This window comes from Amphiura filiformis, chromosome 16, assembly GCF_039555335.1.
Source record: "Amphiura filiformis chromosome 16, Afil_fr2py, whole genome shotgun sequence".
Classification (NCBI taxonomy): Eukaryota; Metazoa; Echinodermata; class Ophiuroidea; order Amphilepidida; family Amphiuridae; genus Amphiura; species Amphiura filiformis.
In genome coordinates this window covers 14,908,281-14,929,269 of record NC_092643.1, presented here as the reverse complement: position 1 = coordinate 14,929,269, position 20,989 = coordinate 14,908,281, and the positions used below count along the sequence as shown (strand labels likewise).

General features: G+C 37.4%; 1 protein-coding gene across 1 annotated transcript in view; it reads left to right on the top strand.

The window, feature by feature from the left end:
* LOC140172447 (uncharacterized) overlaps positions 1–20,989 on the top strand; it is a 62,762-nt gene that overhangs the window by 19,905 nt on the left and 21,868 nt on the right. Inside the window, exons 15-36 of the mRNA XM_072195594.1 lie at positions 275–523; positions 640–897; positions 1,518–1,769; positions 1,965–2,213; positions 2,932–3,180; positions 4,758–5,009; positions 5,111–5,359; positions 7,833–8,081; positions 8,873–9,121; positions 10,426–10,695; positions 11,566–11,814; positions 12,444–12,692; positions 13,062–13,310; positions 14,590–14,838; positions 15,132–15,245; positions 15,464–15,586; positions 15,817–15,939; positions 16,846–16,971; positions 17,773–17,895; positions 18,655–18,780; positions 20,138–20,272; positions 20,493–20,654. Coding sequence (XP_072051695.1) covers positions 275–523; positions 640–897; positions 1,518–1,769; positions 1,965–2,213; positions 2,932–3,180; positions 4,758–5,009; positions 5,111–5,359; positions 7,833–8,081; positions 8,873–9,121; positions 10,426–10,695; positions 11,566–11,814; positions 12,444–12,692; positions 13,062–13,310; positions 14,590–14,838; positions 15,132–15,245; positions 15,464–15,586; positions 15,817–15,939; positions 16,846–16,971; positions 17,773–17,895; positions 18,655–18,780; positions 20,138–20,272; positions 20,493–20,654 — 4,554 coding nt within the window. The remainder of the gene's footprint in view (positions 1–274; positions 524–639; positions 898–1,517; positions 1,770–1,964; positions 2,214–2,931; positions 3,181–4,757; positions 5,010–5,110; positions 5,360–7,832; positions 8,082–8,872; positions 9,122–10,425; positions 10,696–11,565; positions 11,815–12,443; positions 12,693–13,061; positions 13,311–14,589; positions 14,839–15,131; positions 15,246–15,463; positions 15,587–15,816; positions 15,940–16,845; positions 16,972–17,772; positions 17,896–18,654; positions 18,781–20,137; positions 20,273–20,492; positions 20,655–20,989) is intronic.

Here is a 20,989-nt window from a genome sequence, read left to right as displayed (position 1 = left end):
AAATGGGACAAGATGAATGAAAGGCTAGACGAAAATGTGGCAAATGGGGATGAAATAATTGGGACGAAAAATGGAAAACTGACAGAAACAACCCACAACCAACACTAAAAGGTTTGCTACGCTGCGGTTCAACGGTTCTTAACTGCTAACGGTATCAAACCTGGGGTAGCTATTATTATTTACATCAACGATGACAACAATGTCGTGTCCTCAAGTTTATCTTTTAAGTGTGTCTTAAACACTTACCAGCTCAAAACACTTGTTTCCTATTTAGTTGACATTACGCCGCCGACGGTATCAGGTTCTGGTGATAGGACGGTGACAACACCTTTGAATACTGGTGGAAGGACCGTCACATGGACTGAACCAACTGCAACCGATAATTCAGGACGAGTCTCTCTTGTCAGTAGAAGTCATGTTCCAGGATCAAGGTTCAATACAGGGACAACTACAGTGACATACGTCTTTGAGGATCCATCAGGAAATAGAGTGACTTATGAATTTGATGTTAACGTTGTGGAAGGTAATACCTGCAGTTAATATTTTACTCTTTCGTTTGCTATTATTGATCATGAACTAAAAAAATATTTTAAAAAATTGAAAGAATAATACCTAATATATAGATTTTATCCCATACAGTGGATGATACCCCTCCTGTAATCAATGCTCCATCCATCGGTACGGGTATAAGCGTTTCTGCTATGTGCAATACCGGAGGTACAGAAGTAACATGGACTGAACCAACCGCAACTGATAACTCTGGAACTGCCACCTTAGTGAGCAGAAGTCATACTCCAGGACAATTCTTTCCAAGGGGCACCACTACAGTGACTTATCGATTCGCTGATCCTACTGGAAATTCTGCTACCTTTTCATTTGATGTAGATGTACAAGAAGGTATTTATACTTTGTTCTCTCCCATCGCATATCTCAACCAAAAAATACGCTGTTCCTACAAGTCCTGGTTTAATGTTATTTTGTTGAATCATACAACATGTTAGGTATTATTACTGAATTTGACTTTTGAACATGATTAATTACAAACGTTTATCGTGGAAAACGATATAAAGGAAAAACAATTAGCGTTTGACTAAACAGCTTTCGTTTGGTGTATGGTAAATGGAGATGTTACATCTACTAATTAGATTTGAAAAATAAACACCTACTGGTAGAGATATACATTTTGTTTTTGCTGAAATGGGCTGTTCCATTTAAAATCCAAAATATCCCTGTGGAATATTTAGCTAAAGTCTGCCACAGAGGGAGTATCAATTTTGACTAGAATAGACAACTGGGTAACTTCCGTTTGTAATATTCACCCATGTTGTGGAAGGCATAGGTAAAGCCATTGTACAGGGGGAGTATGGGTTTCAAAATAATTACCTCTGGCCAATTACAGTTGAAAAACATACTCCTCATGTGGAAGATATTTCCAAAATCTTCCACAGGGGTAGTATGGACTTCAACTCGGAAAGCCTAATGATGAAGTTGTTGATTCCATGTACCTTTCTCAATAGTTGACAACACGCCACCAACTTGCTCACCACAACCAAACGACATCACACGAATAATTCCTCTAAATCAGGGTAGTACATCGGTCTCCTTTGCTGCACCAAGAGCCCAAGATGATTGCGGTCAGCCTACATTCGTGTCCAGCTCACACCAGTCTGGAAGTACCTTCAACACGGGCACAACTCAGGTCAACTATGTGTACAGAGACAGTTCAGGAAACCAGGTCACATGTTCATTTAATGTCATCGTGAATGAAGGTACGCAACCCTTTTTGTCCGAAACAAAAATACCTCCTTTTTAATTTTTAATCCATATTTACACCATTGGTTAAATTAAACGATTTTGAACACCACTCGTTATATAGACATTAACTGTTACTGTCCTCCCATTAAACCTATCTTTTAAGTCTGTTTTATAAACTTAACAGCTGAAAACACGTGTTTCCTATTTAGTTGACAGTACACCGCCGAGGGTATCAGGTTCTGGTGATACGACAGTAACGACACCTTTGGATACTGGTGGAAGGACCGTCACATGGACTGAACCAACTGCAACTGATAATTCAGGATCAGTCACTTTGGTCAGTAGAAGTCATGCTCCAGGAACAAGGTTCGATACAGGAACGACTAGAGTTACATACATCTATCGGGATCCATCGGGCAATGAAGTGACTTATGAATTTGATGTAAACGTTGTGGAAGGTAATACCTGCAGTTAATATTTTACTCTTTCGTTTGTTATTGTTGGTCATGCAATAAGAAAATATTTCATATAAAGTTGTAGGTAATGACACCCACCATACAGATTATATTCATGACTAGTAACGCAAACCCTGTCCAAAAATTCACATCTATGTTCACACCAACACAACTAAAAAGTCATTATTTTGATCATGTTGCTATCGGATAGAAATTTGGCTTTATAAGCATGTGTGGAGTATAATCTTAATTACAAAGAAACCAAGATTAGGTCATTGTTGATACTTGTATCGTTACTGCACACGCTCAACCTGTATGTTGTACTGGTCTCACAAACCTTAGATCAAGGGAAAAATTGCCCCCTCCATCCCAGAGAAATTCGCGGATAAATAAAATGCGGACAGCAAAAGAGTAAAAAATGAACCAACAATTTGAAAAACTGGACGAAAATGCGATAAATGGGGATTTCAACTTCAACAATCTGGACGAAAAATTAACTAATAGGGACGAAAATTATCCCCCCACACACTCACTAAACAACTGCGGCTCACAGATGGTAAACTGCTAACGGTATCAAACATGGGGTCTCAATTATTATTTACATGGCAATGGGTTACTGAACATAAGCAACAACAACATGATAACAACAATATCTTTTCCTTATATCTTTTAAGTCTGCCTCAAAAACTTAACAAGCGCAAAACGTGTGTTCCCTATTTAGTTGACGGCACACCGCCGACGGTATCAGGCTCTGGTGATACGACAGTAACAACACCTTTGAATAGCGGCGGAAGGACCGTCACCTGGACTGAACCAACTGCAACTGATAATTCAGGATCAGTCACTCTGGTCAGTAGAAGTCATGCTCCAGGAACAAGTTTCCCTACAGGAACAACTACAGTGACATACGTCTTTCGGGATCCATCGGGCAATGAAGTGACTTATGAATTTGATGTGAACGTTGTGGAAGGTATATCGCTGTTTCATTTTCTTCATAAATGGGAGTTTTAAGCATAAAGTGACCGTCCACCTTAAAATGGGCTTTAATGTCGGCATTTGTACCTTTGGAAATGTTCCCCTATTGCTTGTTTACAAGGTAGTAAAATTAGTAAAAAAAAGTTGGGAAATCCTTTGGTTTCTTTTTTGTTTTGAGATATTGCTTCAATGGACCTTATGAAAACAAACTGGTGTATGGTTACACAGATAAAGGTGCGTTCACAGATTTTGTAAGATGGTCTACTGTTTTAAATGTACTTTATATTTTGACTTCATGGTGTGGCATTTGAATGAGGCTTCAACTGCTATTTTCCTGATATTTGCCCAATTTTTCGTTTTAAAAATAGCCTTCACTTTTAGGAAATTAATATGCAATTTCAATTTTTTACACTTTCAATGAAATCAATGAAAGGGCCTTTAACATTAAAATACCAAATAAAGGTAGCAAGTAGTTGAATATTTTGACAAAACATAAAGTTTTCGGAAAACTCTCTGATCTGACATACTACTAAAATTGAAGCTGTGTTGGTCTATGTATTATTACAAGCTCCTTATTCTGTTTCTAGATAAAAAAATAACAGCCTAAAATATTATACAGTTACAACTGCAATAAAAGATATAATTACACAAAGATCCATGCAAACGATATTGCAAGCTACTATTGATAAAATGAAAATTTGATCCACGTGACATACTAGAATGATAAGTATCTTCATACAACAATATTTGTGTAAAGATTTTATACTCAATACCTCTGAATGTCCCCTAAAAATGAGCCAATGGTTCAGGATTTGAAGTTAGATTTTGCCCTATGTAATACCAATATGTAAATGCGGCGATACGTCCAATTGTAACACATCCATTACTTGCCCTGATGACGAGATGTAAATTTCAACCTCGTTATTGAATGTCACATGAGTGCATTATACATAATGTGGTACTACACCCCCTGATAAATTTTGTGAATACTTTAGCATTTTTTTCAAAAAATAACTACACACTGGTAAAAAGAGTTATGTATATTATAGGGGCAAGGAGTCCAATTACTTCACTGAAATTTCAGTGATTCAAGACAAGTGGTTCATTATATGTGTTAAGAAATGAGGTACATTCTAGCGGTACCTCTTTTCGTATCATAAATAACGTACTGCTTGTCTTGAGTCACTGATATTCCAGTGCAGTAACATGATTCCTTGCCCCTATAATTGACATAACTTTTGTTACCAGTGTGTTATTATTTTTTGAGAAAAATGGAAAAATAGTCACAAACTTATCAAGGGGTGTAGTACCACCTTAACAAAATACCTTTCAATGACATAAGTGAAATATCATTCGAAAATATTTCTGATTCATGAGGCAACATATCAAATGCAAGTGACTGAGCCAGTGTAAACCATAGAAACCTGTCAGCTCCCTGATAACGGAGTTACTCGAGCCCTGTAATGCTCAAGTATTTAAACAAAAGACAAGTATCTGCTTGCACCCTTGAATTTCTAAAATAAATGTTGCACCTCCTTTCAATCCAAACTATAACAATTTGTGAATTTGCAGTGGATACCACACCGCCAATAGTATCAGGTCCTCTTGATACGACAATAATAACTACTTTGAATAGCGGTGGAAGGACTTATACATGGACCGAACCAACTGCAACTGATAATTCAGGATCGACGGTCACACTGGTCAGTAGAAGTCACACTCCAGGAGCAAGGTTCCCTACAGGAACAACTACAGTGACATACGTCTATCGGGATCCATCGGGCAATGAAGCGACTTATGATTTTGATGTGACAGTCATTGAAGGTATATATAATTCCAGTAGAGTACGTTTGAAACATATTCATGTCTTGTTTTGAGAGTTTATCTCTTTACTTCTTTATACACTTACTGTTTGTTTTACACAGTTGATTCGGAACCACCAGTTGTGACAGGTCAAGGGACTGTTCAAGTTAATACTCCTCTAAATAGCGGAGGTACAGATGTTTTCTTCAGTGAACCGACAGCAACGGATAACTCTGGGATGACTACATTGGTTGAAAGAAGCCATACTCCTGGACAGTTCTTTCCTACAGGGACAACTACTGTGACTTACATATTTAGAGATCCGTCTGGAAATAGAGTGACATATGATTTTGACGTCATCGTGGACGAGGGTAGGCATAATTCTCGCTATTCGCAATAAGGGCGCCGCCAGCGGTTTGCGATGTAATCGTGATGTATCATGGGAAAATCGTGATGTATCATGGGAAAAGGTCGACATCCAAGTCCGCGCAATACGAATATTACCATGCTATTACATAGGAACACGTGACACTATTTTTAGATTGTCAATATAACGGTATTACACGCAAATCGATAGTGAAAAAATTAATTGTGCACATTTCAAATCACATTATTAAGTATTATTGAGTATCGATTCGCGTGTAACACCTTTATTTTGACAAACTAAAAAAATATTGTCACGTGTTCCTATGTAATAGCATGGTGATATTCGTATTGCGCGGACTTGGATGTCGACCTTTTCCCATGATACATCACGATTACATCGCAAACCGCTGGCGGCGCCCTTATTGCGAATAGCGAGAATTGACATGATTGATTATTCGTACGTGATGAGAGAATGCATGATGCTATGATTCATGACAATGTAATGATGTTACCGCGTCCACGTACGAGAATCTAATCCTTTCCATTGTTATTATGTGATTGTTGCTATTCCATTCGATATTCTTATCAAATTTTAACTTCCTTATTCTTTATTCCAAATGTTGAAATAACATTATAGGTATGTCACAGTGGCTGCACAATAATTTTGCTACACTGTGCATGCAAGCATAACAGTGAATTGAAAAGCGCGCGCTTCAAAGTTGGCCAATTTTAGAAAACATCCATGTCGATAAATGCATTTCTTCATATGCTTCATTTATCCAAATTGTTTGAATTTTAATATATGGTGTGTGAAGCCTTCCCGAGGCTACCATCGGGTCCCCCAAAATTAAAAATTGTTTTGTTTAAGAACTACGGCCTGTTTTTATGGATTTTGAAGATCGCTCATAAATCAGTAAATATAGGCCTATTGAAATAAAGAGACCTAACCATTTAGCTGAAATACTAATCTGTCTTAGCATGTAAATTATTTCCGTCGACAACGAATGAAACACTTCGAGAAAACTAGTTGAAACAAAACATTATATCAAAGATATTTCTAGGGAGTAATTTTCCAAACCTCAATAGCTCTAAGCCATTGTGTGTGTCCAAGGCCATACTATTTTGTATACGCGGTACAGTGAGAATGGCTTTTCCGTTTACCATTTGTCATCCCATGTTAATCCAGATAACAAAATGTTCATTTAAAGTATCATTGCAAATGAATTATGATTTTTACTTTTCGGATTTGGCTTTGACCAATGGTGACACATACCATATTTACAGAAAAAAATGATAATTCTATTCCTGACATCGTCAAAATGTCAAACTTTGTATGTTTTGTATTATATTTAAGTAATTAACTGCAGTTTCTTTATTCAACATCAAAAGAGGTTCATACTTGACATATTTATGGTGAATGAATAGACTTTCATTAAATATTGAAAAAACCCAAAATTACTCATGCCTAATTTACATAAAAATACCATGAATACATAATTACCTGTAATTAGCTAATTTGCATAATTAATTACTTTTTGTGTATTTTTTTGTTATCGATTGAAATAACTTTGTATACATATGTGTGCAAAAAAACCGCACCCTGATATCATGTACATGATGCTATTGGCATCAATTTTGCATATTAATTAGCTGAACTTAGTCATTTGTTCACTTTTAATTTATCTGCAGATTGGCTGAATTTGCTAAAATAGTATTTGGTTAATTTATTATAATTATTCAATGATAGATTTTTTAATTTTGTTTTCTTTAACGAAGTTAGGAAAGATAGGCATTTAACCTGTGGTACTTAAATTAACGCTGCTTTTTCAAGCAAGCGTCCAAATAAACCTTCAAAATCTCGAAATGTGCCAATTTTTTCATTATAGTCATTTGTGGCAGGTTTTAATTCCATTTACGAGCATCTTAAAATTGACACTACATCACAATGCATTGACCGATTTCAATTCCGTTTTTTGATTTTTGATGCTTTAAGAAAGCTTATTCATGTAGAAAATTAAAATAACGTTTTTCTGCTGCGCTTATTTTTGAGGTGATATACCTATTAGTAATAAGTGCCGTTATTTTGGCCATTTAACATGCAGTTATATGGGAGGACATGAAGTCTTAATAAAAAAAAAAATTAAGACTATATGTAGAACTTTGCTCTGTTGACCTACAAATTCAACAAATTTGGCCAATTCCATTTAGGTGCAAGTGAGGACGTGTGTACACATTACAAATATTTAAATAAATCAGGTTTAACTAAAAATAACCAATTTCATATTATAAGATCGTCGGTATTGTTTACGGTAACAATATTTTGAACGAACCATGTTACAAATGGAAACAAAAGGATGGTCTCGGGAAACTACTTGAATTGTCTACTATTACATACTTACAATGTACATATGGTCGTTATAGATAGTTTTACATTTGTTTATCAATCGCAATTCCTTGGATTACCCTTCAAATTTGTAGTTGACTCGGAGCCACCAACGGTACAGGGCCCTGGTGATACCACAGTACAAATACCTTTGAATGGCCGCGGAACCAATGTGAGATTTACCGAGCCAACGGCTACAGATAATTCTGGAACAGTGCGTCTGGTGAGCAGAAGCCATACTCCAGGACAAAGGTTTCCTACAGGAACAACTACAGTGACATATGTCTTTGAAGATCCGTCAGGGAACCAAGTGGTATATACATTTGACGTAATCGTAGAAGAAGGTAATATTAATACGCTTATACAATATAATATAATATAAGGGGCAGCAATTATGGGCCCGGGGACGGCAAAACAAATTTTGCAGATGGGAAGGGGGGACAAGCAATATGTGGCACATATAAGCTAACATGTACTATAACTTGCAAATTGGCAGTAACTCCAGCAGTTGTGTTTGTTGTTACAACTAATATTGGCAGTGCAGGATGTTGTTTTAGAACTAAATTGTGAAGATATTCTTATGAAACAGTATTTAATGGTTTGTTTGCATTTGATGGTCTGTACAATGTGCAATTCAGTTATTGGTTGCTAAATACATCTTTCAAATAAACCTTCAATATAAATAAACTTTCCACCAAATTTATGACTGGGATGGGTGATCGGATCCATTGGATTAACACGTAATCATGGAATTTTCACAAACAATTCTTAATGTGTTATGTGGTATCAAAACAAAATTATGTTATTCTAAAACCGTTTGGGCACGACAAATGGCCCACTATTATGCTGTTTTTCGTTTTGTAATTGCTAACCGTCTATTTTGAACGGGCTCTCAGCCTTGCAGTTCAGCCTCACACGTCGTGTGTTCTATACCGCATGCTATGTGGTGGCGCTAAAGTTCTACTGTGATATGTACACTAAGTATGAGCTATGCTTTGTTGTCCCAATCACTTGTCTGTGTTCCCTCCCTGGGTTGCTCCCACTTTCTCTCACCATTACGATTGCCATATAATAAATAATATTATTTTTGTTTTGATCTAAACGATGCACTTTGTACAATTTTCTTTTAATGCAGTTGACACGGAACCACCAGTTATAAGAGGCTCGGGTGATACGACAGTTACGACTCCTTTAAATAGTGGCGGAAGTACCGTCACATGGAATGAACCAACTGCAACTGATAATTCAGGAATTGTCACTCTAGTGGAAAGAAGTCATGCTCCAGGAACGAGCTTCCCTACAGGAACAACCAGAGTGAGATATGTCTATCAGGATCCATCGGGCAATAGATCAACTTATGAATTTGATGTGAACGTAGTTGAAGGTATGGTGTAGTTTAAAACACAAAACGTTTTCTACATCATTCTCAAAAGGTTATAAAAGGTTGTCAGAAAACGTTAAATGTCGGGTTATATAAAGGGTACATTAATGGTATAAAACGTTTTCATAACATTGAATAACTTTTGTTGATAATTTACTGCTCAGCAAACACAATTTACAGAAAACATTTAAATGTTGGGTTATATAAAGGGTATAAAAACGTTTTAATAACATTCCAAAAACATTTTGGTACAAATCATTCTAAACAGAAGGTTATTTTGGGGTTGAAAAATATTTTGCAAAAAATGTTTGCCCAAAATATTTACAATAACGTTTTTAAAATGTTTTCACGACCTTTATATAACCCGACATTTAAATGTTATTAAAACGTTTTGTAAAAAACATTTTAAGAACATTTCTGTGTTTGCTGAGTGCAAATATTTTAACATAACGTTATTTAAGTGTTGATAAAATATTTGGCTAAAAATGTTTGCAAAAATAGTTTACAATGACATTTCGAAAACATTTTAAAAATATTATTGTAGTGTGTTTTCATACAAAACGTTTTAAAACGATTTCATGACTTTTATATAACCCGACATTTTAATGTTATTAAACGTTTGTACCTAAATCAAAACAACCCAAAATGTAACTTATTTAAAACGTTTTAAAAACGTTTTTGTGTTTGCTGGGCAAAGTATCAAACACAATAAAATATAGTCAAACCCTTTGTAAAAAATAAAAGATGACACTGGAGGGAAAAACATACAGACGAACTTCGTTTTAAAAATATGTTTGCGTAATAATTGTTTCATAATTACATAGCAAATTATTTATGTGATCACTTATTATTATTTTTTAATATTTATATTATATTATTTTTTTGAAAACTTTTCTTGGGCGTCAGAACGTGTAATGAACTAATCTTTGAACGCACATGTATGTAGTAGGCACCTCTTTCATGGATACCTTACCCAGCAAACACAATGTTTTAAAAACGGAAAAAACGTTATCAACACTATTCCCAATTCATCTTTACATCTGATGTTCAAATCACGAATCTCAGAATGTTTTACAAAAAAGGCTTCGTAGACAGTTGGTAAAATACCATGATCATGCTTGTACAGTAAATGCACCAAGTTAAAGCGTATCCATATCTTAAAGCATAATATTTGATCAGCAAAGAATTTCTTCTACTTCTAGACTCATTCCCACTGGCCAGTCATGTCAGTAGCATTATCTAAACCTTACACCTGGCACAAGGCGTTTAACAGTTTAAGTGTATTTATTTTATATTACGCAATACAGTTGACGATATCCCACCTGTGATCAATCACCCATCCGGATCCGGATCCATCGGCCCGGATATAAGTGTTACCACTGGATGTAACACCGGAGGACGAACAGTAACTTGGACGGAACCAACTGCTACAGATAATTCGGGCTCTGTCTCCCTGGCTGCCAGAACACGTGCTCCAGGACAATTCTTCACAACTGGGACGACCCCCGTGACTTATAGATTTGTAGATCCTTCAAGCAATGAAGCTTCCTATATGTTTAATGTGATCGTTACAGAAGGTAAGGCCATATAAGGGGCACGGTGCCACAGCGGATTGCGAGTTCGAGTCCCGGCACGGCTGTGCCATCGGGCAAGGCGCTTTATCTTATTTGCCTCTCTCTACCCAGGGGTGAAATGGGGAGCTGTTATGAATATTGTCCATTGAGCGCCGCTCAAAGGTATGAGCATGTTTTGTTCATTGTATAGTAGATGAGATATTCTAACGACAGGGGAATAAATGTAAAGCGATTTTGGTATGAGCACATGTGAAAGGGTTTCAATGGTTTCAAATGACCATTTAATTTAGGTGGTTGAACTGGCACATCAACACCGGCAAGAACATATTTTCTAAAATAGGCCACATCATACAACTGATTAAGTATAACAAATATAATGTTTCTTTTCTTTTAATTCTTAAGCTGAATTTATACTCTATCACTAAGCAACGAGCGATCTGTATTTGACCAATAAGCTCGCTTTTCCCAACGCAACAACGCTAAAAACCAATCGCTATCACTCAGCTATGTAGTATAAATTCAGCTTTACTCTTGCCTTTTTCCGGGTTACAGATCGATAGTCCAAAGGGTCATTAGTCCGAAAATCCAATAACTTAGTTTTAAACTACGACCCTTACCCTAACTTCTTACTTCATCCTAGTCTATAACCCAAACCCTAAACCTAACCCTAAACTTAGCCCTAACCCTACAAATAACCCTGACACTAATACTAAATTTGACCCTAACCCTAGCCTAACCCAAATGCAAACCCTAACCTAAACAATAGCTCTAAATCCTAACCTAAAATTCCCAAACCCTAACTAATCCTTTTCAAACAACTAAGCTGTTCTCTAAATCTAACTCTAACTCTTTTTCTTGCAAATATCTGCACAGTTGACCCAGACCCTCCAACCTGTGGCTCGTTAAATGACATTGAGCTCACAATTCCGCTTGGTATCGGCGGCACAACAGCTACTTGGACGGAACCTATAGCTACTGATAACTGTAGTCCAACATCACTTAACAGCAGGACTCATGCACCAGGCGACTTCTTCAACACGGGTACAACTCGCGTCTCATATTTATTTTCGGATGAATCTGGAAATTTCGTGACCTGTGCGTTTAATGTACAAGTTACCGAAGGTAATGTTCTTAAATCTTAAACAGGAGAATCCTAAAATTACTGTATCCTTACAGGAGAGTCCTAAAATTACTGTATCCTTAAAGGATGGCTTGCATTGCAAGGCACAATAAAAATCAAGATACCAATAAAAAGAAGAACAGATGGATCTTAATGTTAAACTTTCCGGTGAAAGAAGGGTAAAACATTGATTTCTCAGATGCAAAGTTGCAGATAAGGCGCACAATCATCTGAATAACAGCAAGTGTCGGGTGTATATATAAAAAGAAATACCATACTCTGTAATGCATAATTTCATTACTAAAATGTTTTTCGCCCATCTTGTCGTGGGCCATTAAAAATCCTATTATTTTCCTGCATTGACCTTTTCGGACAATTCCTAAAGCCTTTGAGGGTAGACCTGTGATGTTATCACGCTGATGGGCACATCGTTACTGCGCACTTCACAGTTTTTAAATATCTCATGTCTACTCGCAAAGGTTTATGTGATTTACCTAAAAGGTCAATTGTTATCATGGTATTGTTTTTGCGTTTGGTAGTTTCGGTATCATTTCCCATTCATTCAAAACAACAGACCCAGTTAGTACTAATACCCCGAGACTTATGGTATTAATTCTTATTGTTTTCATAGTCGATACCAGTCCACCGGTTGTCTCTGGTCCTGATGATATGACAGTGACCATTCCATTGAACACTGGAGGTACGAACGTCAACTTCAATGTGCCGACAGCTACTGATAATTCTGGATCTGTCACTCGGGTCAGCGGAAGTCACAATCCGGGAGATTACTTTCCAACTGGAACTACAACAGTGACATATGTCTTCAGAGATCCGTCAGGCAACACCAATACATATACTTTCGATGTCGTAGTACTGGAAGGTAATTGCTTGACTTTTTAGACTTATTTTTATTAATATTTTTAATCGATGAATTGACATACATGTATAACATAAGTATGTATGTCATTTAGATCCGTCAGCAACCACAACATGTAGTTTCAATGTCGAAGTACGGGATGGTAATTGTTTGACTTTTTAATGTATGTGTTCAGAGATCCGTCAGCAACACTGCAACATTTAGTTTCGATGCTGTAGTACGGCAGTAATTGTTTGATTTTTAAAAATCTGTTTATCAATCTTTTGTATTCGTTTGTTATGATGTGTTGCCAAAATAACGAGAAATGTGCAGACTGAGGAAAATGTGTAAAGACTATTAAATCCAGTTCTTTATTACTTGTTTTCATTATAGTGGATACCACCCCACCACAAATTATAGGTTCAGGCGACGTCACCGTCACAACCCCACTAGGCACAGGTGGCAGGACCGTAACATGGCCAGATCTCACAGCAAATGATAATTCTGGCGTGGCTACTCTGGTCAGCAGTACTCATACCAATGGACAGTTCTTCACAACCGGAACGACCACAGTAACTTATACATTTACTGATCCTACCGGTAACACAGCCACCTATGACTTCAATGTCAATGTAATTGAAGGTAGGAATATGTTTTATTCATTGAACTTCTCGTTGGGATAATCCAGAGTGTTTCTCTCTAGATGTTGGTGATTCAGACATCAGGAGTACAGCATCTTGTATTAAAATGTCTATTTCCCAGAGAGTATGGGAAGATATTATGGAGTAAGAGTCAAAAGCACATACTTGTTTTATTCAAAATTTCAGTTTCATTTGCATATTCAACTAAGTATTGATTGGCTGGGATATGGTTTTGGGGCAGTATATTTCGTTGGCAGTTGACATATGACCTAAAGCGGAAGTTGGTATTCTGAAATCGCTTTATACTTTACAACATTTGTGATAGTTATTTATTTTCATTTTACAGTGTACTTCGGTTCCATGTTCGGTTATATTTATAAACGCGCTTTTATAAATCGTGACCCATGGGCACGACATACCAGACCAACAAGCGTGACCTAATGCTCATGCATTGACCACTATACAGAAAAGGATAGGAACTCTGTAGATTAATATCATCAAATTTACGTATTAATTGAATTGCAGATTTATTACACATGTTGCAATTCCGAATTTGTAATATTTTTATCAAAAACAACATTTTGAAAGTATTTGATGACGGAAACAATAGTCAACGACGGAAACGTTTACAATATAATCACAAAGTTGAACAAAATAGACAATTTTGCTGCACATCAGTCTCATGTTGTTCCGCCTTTGCATTCAAATGTATATGAAGACCACTCTCTATGTAGAAGTTTACTTCGAGACTTACTGTCTATAAGCTGTTATGGCAGCGCGGAGGTGGTTTTGGGATATACAACAGAACTGACCAAACAAATTCCACGTTTGCTATTTTTGGCAATATCAAATTGTTTATGGAAAGAAAAGCCTTGTTTTTGTCAAAAATAACACATATTTGACCACACATTATAAATAAACTAAAACCTTTCCAGCCCGACAAAGATGGTTTTATGAACTGGAGGTTTGTGCGCTACTACTATTTCAAGAGGCATCACTCTCCATACTTTATTGCCAGAGAAAATTTAAAATATACAACAATACCTCATTTCAGCCTGTTATTTCCCTTAATAAAAACGCCTCATTTTCAGCCAGTGACTGTAGACCATTGATTTTATGCTAATGCTGTACGTATTCAAGTGTGTGATATATATTTTTACAGGTGTGCTTTGAAAAACAAAGGTACAGTGTTTATGTGATCATAGAGAAATGCAATGAAAATAACCCATATATGGGGTTACAAGTCAACTCCATAACGTTTTTTGATTTATACCATACAGTTGACGAGATCCCGCCAACCGTGTCATGTCCCGCCAATGTACAACACACAAGTATAACAGGCCTTGGAGGGATGAACATAGACTGGAATGAGGCATCTTCTACGGATAATTCGGGTGTATCCACCCTTATCTCACGTTCACATGTTCCTGGCTCATTCTTTCCTGTTGGTGAAACCCCGGTTACCTATACATTTGAAGACCCGTCGGGCAACAGTGGGTCTTGTACCTTTACGGTCACTATATCAGAAGGTAAGTTACATCAAAATAAAACTTCAAACCTATGATGATGATCATGATTTTTAAAAGCAGTATCAAATTTGCCCCATTACATAAAAATAAAAATACTTTAAGCAGCGAATACGTGTTGGGATGAATATGTGCAGGTATGTATGTGGATGGGGTATGCAGGTGGAGAGGGTGTATGGGTGGGGTGTGTTTGGGGTGTGCGTGGGGGTGTGTTTGGTGTACGGGGTGGGCGTTTATGAGTGTTATGATGCAGAGACATTCTATTGACTTCTGATTTTTTTTTCAAATATTTCCAGCTAATCCATGTCTTCCACAGCCGTGTCTGAACGCAGGCACATGCGTTATTGAAAGCCCTACGGCGTATACGTGTCTCTGCCCAGAATGTTACAGCGGAAATAACTGCCAAACTGGTAAGCCGATAATTATTTCTGTTATGGCGAGTGCGATGGCAGGACTGATTTCTTCCATTCTGAGCCATTTAACTAAAAAACTGTAGTGTACCTTTTCGTATTAAAATATTGATCTTGTAGGAAATGGGTCAAGGAATCCAATAATTGCATTTATATTTCCATATGTTTTGCGGTTCTTAATTATTATACTTAATGTATGTGTTTGCATCACTTTTTAGGTGCCGAACCTTGTGCAAACCACAATTGTGCCAATGGTGCCGCGTGCGTACCCTTCGCCAATTCCTGTGATCAATACTACTGTGAATGCCCGGATTGCTTTACTGGAACATTCTGTACTCAAAGTAAGTTAGTATTGTTTGTTCTTTCTAGATCATTTTGGTAACTTCCGAAATCTTGCCGTTCAAACTGAGGTACTTTTGAAGGATTAACATTACTAATCATGACCAATCCAAATTTAGCCCGAATCATGCAAATTTATTATTTAGTTTATTTCTGTAACATTTTTTTTCCAACAACTCTATCATATTTACGTTTTGAAATGACACTAAATTCTCTTCTAATCTGATTTCAGGAGCTGATCCATGTGCAAACCATCAATGTCAAAACGGAGCCCAATGTACACCTAATCCGGCAGACTGTTCCAAGTATACATGTACATGCCCGGCTTGTTTTTCAGGACAGTTCTGTCAGAATGGTATGTTACTTAATCAGATGAAGGAGAAACAGCTTTCATTCTTATAATTCATTGCGTGCATTTTATGAGCTCAACTTGTTAAAGTTACTTTAGTTCATTTTCTTATTGCTGGTTAGCTTTGGTTTGGATATAATATCCCGAGGTGTGTTTTGAGAAACAAAACAAATGAAGCAAGATAGTATCAATATTTTATGTGCAGTATTCTTAATATCAGCCTATATAAATAAAATGATTTCATCCAAAAGAATGGATTGTAAAATCGAGGTGAGGAAATAATACAAGCTACGACAATAGTAAGTCTTATTTCGATTTCCTTTCCAATGATTGCAGGCTGTTAGATAATAAATTCACCTTTTCTGTCAACTTCGATAGCCTTCCTAATTTCACTTTACACACAGACAGGGGCGTAGCAAGAACCTCTGGGCCCATAAACATGGATAAGGAGCAGTGCTGGGCGTTTTTTAACATCTCCTTAATCACTATTATAATCTTAAGCCCTATCTCTATCCCACCTATTTGCTTGGGGCCAGTGGCGTAGATTGCTGTTTGCCATTGGGGGATGGGGATGGGAAAAAAGGATAGTAAATGCAGCATCTTTTAGCGACAGAATAAGTTTATGATACAAATGCACACGAAGTAAGCGACAATCAAGGCATATTGAAGCTAAACTTGGGAAATATGGTTCTAAAATTGAATAACTTCGAGCGAAGCCGGCATAAATTTGCACTTTTTACGCTAAAATGACCAAATATGAGGTTCATTTGGTCAAAAAAACCCAAACAGACGTCAATATAGGTGGGAATGATTGTATGGGCCATCCTCGATATCAAAATGTTAGGGAGATATATTCCCCAATCCCCCGGGATCTACGCCTATGATTAAAAGTCTATTCATTACATTTTTCAGTTTACGACGCTTGCACAAACCACCAATGTACGAATGGGGGTCAGTGTATTTCAGTACCTAATGGAGGATGCACCGAGTACACCTGCTCATGCAGTGGATGCTTTACTGGGTTATTCTGTCAAGAGAGTAAGTTCTAATATCATTATAAGATTTTGTAATAATATTTAACTTCCAACTATCCACCCATGAAAAGATTAAGTAAAAGTAAAAGAGGCGACCCTGTATATAAACAGTGATCGGAGTGCCCATCTCTCTTTCATTGGCGATTGGACCAGACCTCTCCAGGTAATGTTGCTATAAGGAATCGCTACACCTCCTCCACAGCGAGACTGTTCCCTTCTCAGCATTTAAGAATACCGGTACCCATTTATACACCTGGGTGGAGAGGAGTAATCGAGATAAAGTGCCTTACTCAAGGAAACAACACGATGGCGTCGCCGGGACTCGAACCCGGAACCTTCCGATTATGAGTTGGAGCCCATTGCCCTCAGCCACCGTGCTTCCTCATCAGTTTCATTATTTTTGTAAAGAATTATTCAAATACGTAAAACTATCCGTATTCTGTGAATGTGTATATTTTCTAAAACACTTTTTGAAAAAATCATTAAATACGTACATCTACCAAAATAGGCAATGAATTGTGTAACTATTTATATTCTTTTCGCTATACCTGCCAAATGAGGTTTTGGTAGTGGAAGGAAACGGCCTCTAGTACCAAGCTTCGGTATACGGTCCAGTGCGTTAAAACATGAGAGACTCAGTTTAACTGACGCTGGTACTGCTGTGCGCGGTTCTAATATGAGAAAATTGTATACGTGGTTTAACATATCTCCATGACGTGTACGGATTGTTTCATTGAAATCGGTTGATGTCATGAGGATTTTAAAGAAAAGCGAGGTTATAAATTCTATTCCTATGATATTTCAGGTCGGGATCCATGCGCTCTAAACCCATGTGTTAATGGTGGTATCTGTAGCCAGGTACAGGGTAGTTGCTTCTCATACCAGTGCCAGTGTAGTGGATGTTTCTCTGGATTTAACTGTGAACTAGGTAAGTGACTGTGTATGGGTGTGCGAAGGGGTGGGTTGGTGGAGGTGGTTTGTGGTATTATTCGGTTTGTGTTACTGCGAGCGCGTCAATAATGTCCAAAATATGCTCGATGATAGAAAAAAGCGCGCGTTAGTCACGCAATACCGCATTTCGAAGGGGCAGTGCCCCAAAGCGTTTTCCCATTCAATTCATAATAGAAAGTGTCTATAGTCCATTTGATTTCCTCGAGACAGTAGCGTCCGTGTTATGTGTGATACAAGAGAGATCAAAGGCGGTGTATCTGTAGGATGCAGTCACTTCGCGCCACACCGCCTTGATCGCGCGTTTATCACACGCGGACGCTGCTGTCTCGAGAAAGACAAATGAACTATGATACAGGGCACTAGAAATCCGCATCCGGGACGCGGTGCGATGGCGTGTGCGTGTTGGGCGCTTATAACACGTGCCGTGTGCGAGCACAAGCAGAGATCACAAACGCATCACAGGAATGTGTTTTGAATGTCGCCTCCCGTGTAGAGTCGATGTTATGATCTCGCGGGATCTCACCTATTACGAGCTTAACAAAGAAGCTATAGCAGTTAATCGTACTTCGGCTACTTTCTTTCTATCTCTGAATAAAGTGCACATTGTTTGCAAATACACACTGTACGCCATTTCCATTTTAAATGCCATGCATAATTATTTACATTTAAGATACCATATAAACACAATTATAATATATTCTGGTTTTTATTTAATATTATTCGTTTTGTTTTTCAGCCATTCCTAATCCATGCAGTAATAACCCGTGCCAGAATAATGGTTTTTGCAATGTGATTCCTGGACAATGCTTTGCCTACTCATGCCGATGTCCACTTGGGTTCACGGGAATTAATTGCGATCAGGGTATGTAATGATATTTGGCTGCAATAGTTAAATCACCGTCGAGGAATCTAGGACAATATTAGGATTCGCGATTATTATTAGTTTTAAAATATTTTTATTCTACTTTGGTTGATAGACGTTCTACAGGGTGTATCAAAATAAAGTAGCCTATACAGTTCGAAATATATGCCGCTAGATTAAAAATTACAAGGTATTTGATCAAAATACTTTAGTTGTTAGGTGCAATGGGAAGCTGTTAGGGGTAGTCACAGTCGTTGTACTGATGGACCCTGTGGGCAATCTGCATATCCAAAGCTCCGCGTTTGTTCCTGAAACAGTTGGCGCCGCCACTTGTAGGCTGCAAACGTGGTTCCGACATATTCTTATGACGGGGGAATAAATGTAAAGCGCTTAGAGGCTGTTTACGGCATAAAGCGCTATATAAATGTCTACATTTATTTATTTTTTTATTTTAGTTAAATCAACACAACTGTAAAATCACTGGCGTGTGACCATTAATAAGGACTCGGTGGCTATTTTTGGAAGCCGAGTAACAATGCAGTTGCACGGAGTCAATTAAAATCGAAGCAACATGCAAATCACATGTTTAACTACTATCTTAACATTAATAGTGTTAGTCTTCCACAGTCGGCCACCAGGGCATGGCCACCATTCCTCTGTATGCATATATTAGCTCTCCCCAACATGGCATTCACACCACGTCTTATGAGAGGTCTGTCCTGCCTGGTGATGTCAATTTGTGCAATTTTGCATCTCTGGAGTTCATCAAGGTCTGCAGGAGGACTTGTGAAAACCTCTGCTTTTAGATAGTACCACTAGTAGAAATCCAAAGGTGTAAGATCAGGAGATCTTAGGTGCCATTCCACTTTGTGCAAATCAATCACACGATTGCCAAACAATTAAGCAAGGCGTTCTGTCAATTACTGTAAAGAAAGTGAAGACACTGTGATTTATATGTTATTTTAATTGAATTCGCGCAGCCAGCTGCATATTTACACGACTCACAAAAAACTGAGTCCTGAATGGTCCAGTGATTTTACAGTTGTGAGAGGACAAGATGTTGATTCAGCTATCAACTAAAGTTTTTTGACCAAATACCTCATACTTTTTATCTAGTGGCATTTTTCAAACTGTATACTTTATTTTGATGCACCCATGTATAAGTAGAGTGTTTTGTTTATAAATCAAACCCTATCATTAGACTAGTTTGCGTATGACGTCCTGACAACCAGACCAAAAAAACTAGTCTTCTAATTCGGTCTTCAATTATAGAAAGTTTAATACTTGACCATCTGCACTCAATCTTTCATTTCGAATTTTTTTACATAAAAGAGTGACTTTGTGTTTTGATATACAGTCGTAACTATGAACATGAACCCATGTACAAGTTTTCCATGTATGAACGGAGGTTCGTGTTTGACAATGGATGCTACCTATTACATCTGTGTCTGTCCTGCTGATTATCTAGGAATCAACTGTCAAACCAGGAGAGGTGAGTTTGAAGAATTGTGCAAAGGCATTCTGAGTTTTAAGATTTGAGAGGGAAATATAACGCCATGAACCCGGATGATCTTTCAACTTAAATATGGGCTCCAAATTAAACCTTAGGCTCTCGGTGGTGTACAATTTATGACGATTAACTGATATGTTAACGTTGGGTTATCTTTTCTATCATGATCAGACTTTAAACACATTTTTTCTTTAAATTGCAGCCATTCAGATTAACTTGGATTCCTGTACCGGCAATCCATGTTCAAATGGAGACTGTTACAATAGTTATAACAGTATCAGTTCTCCAAACAATAACTTCGTGAGACAGTACACTTGTGTATGTGAAAATGGCTTTACTGGAGTGAACTGCGCCCTTAGAACAAGTAAGTGTAAAATGTCTTTACTGGAGTGAACTGCGCCCTTAGAACAAGTAAGTAAAATGTCTATACTGGAGTGAACTGCGCACTTAGAACAAGTAAGTAATTCAACGGAAAGTCGAGGACTTAGTGCTCCAGAAAAATACAGCACTAATTTTTTGGGATCAAAAAATATTATCCTGTTTTGCCAAATCAAACATATCTAAAACCTAATCATTGGCAATGGAATTTTAATATTTGGTCAATTTTAGGAAATAAGGGCCAAAAACATGCATTTTAGGGCGTTTTTTGACCGTTTTCGTATTCTGTGACAATCAAGCCCAAAAACCAATTTCAAGTTA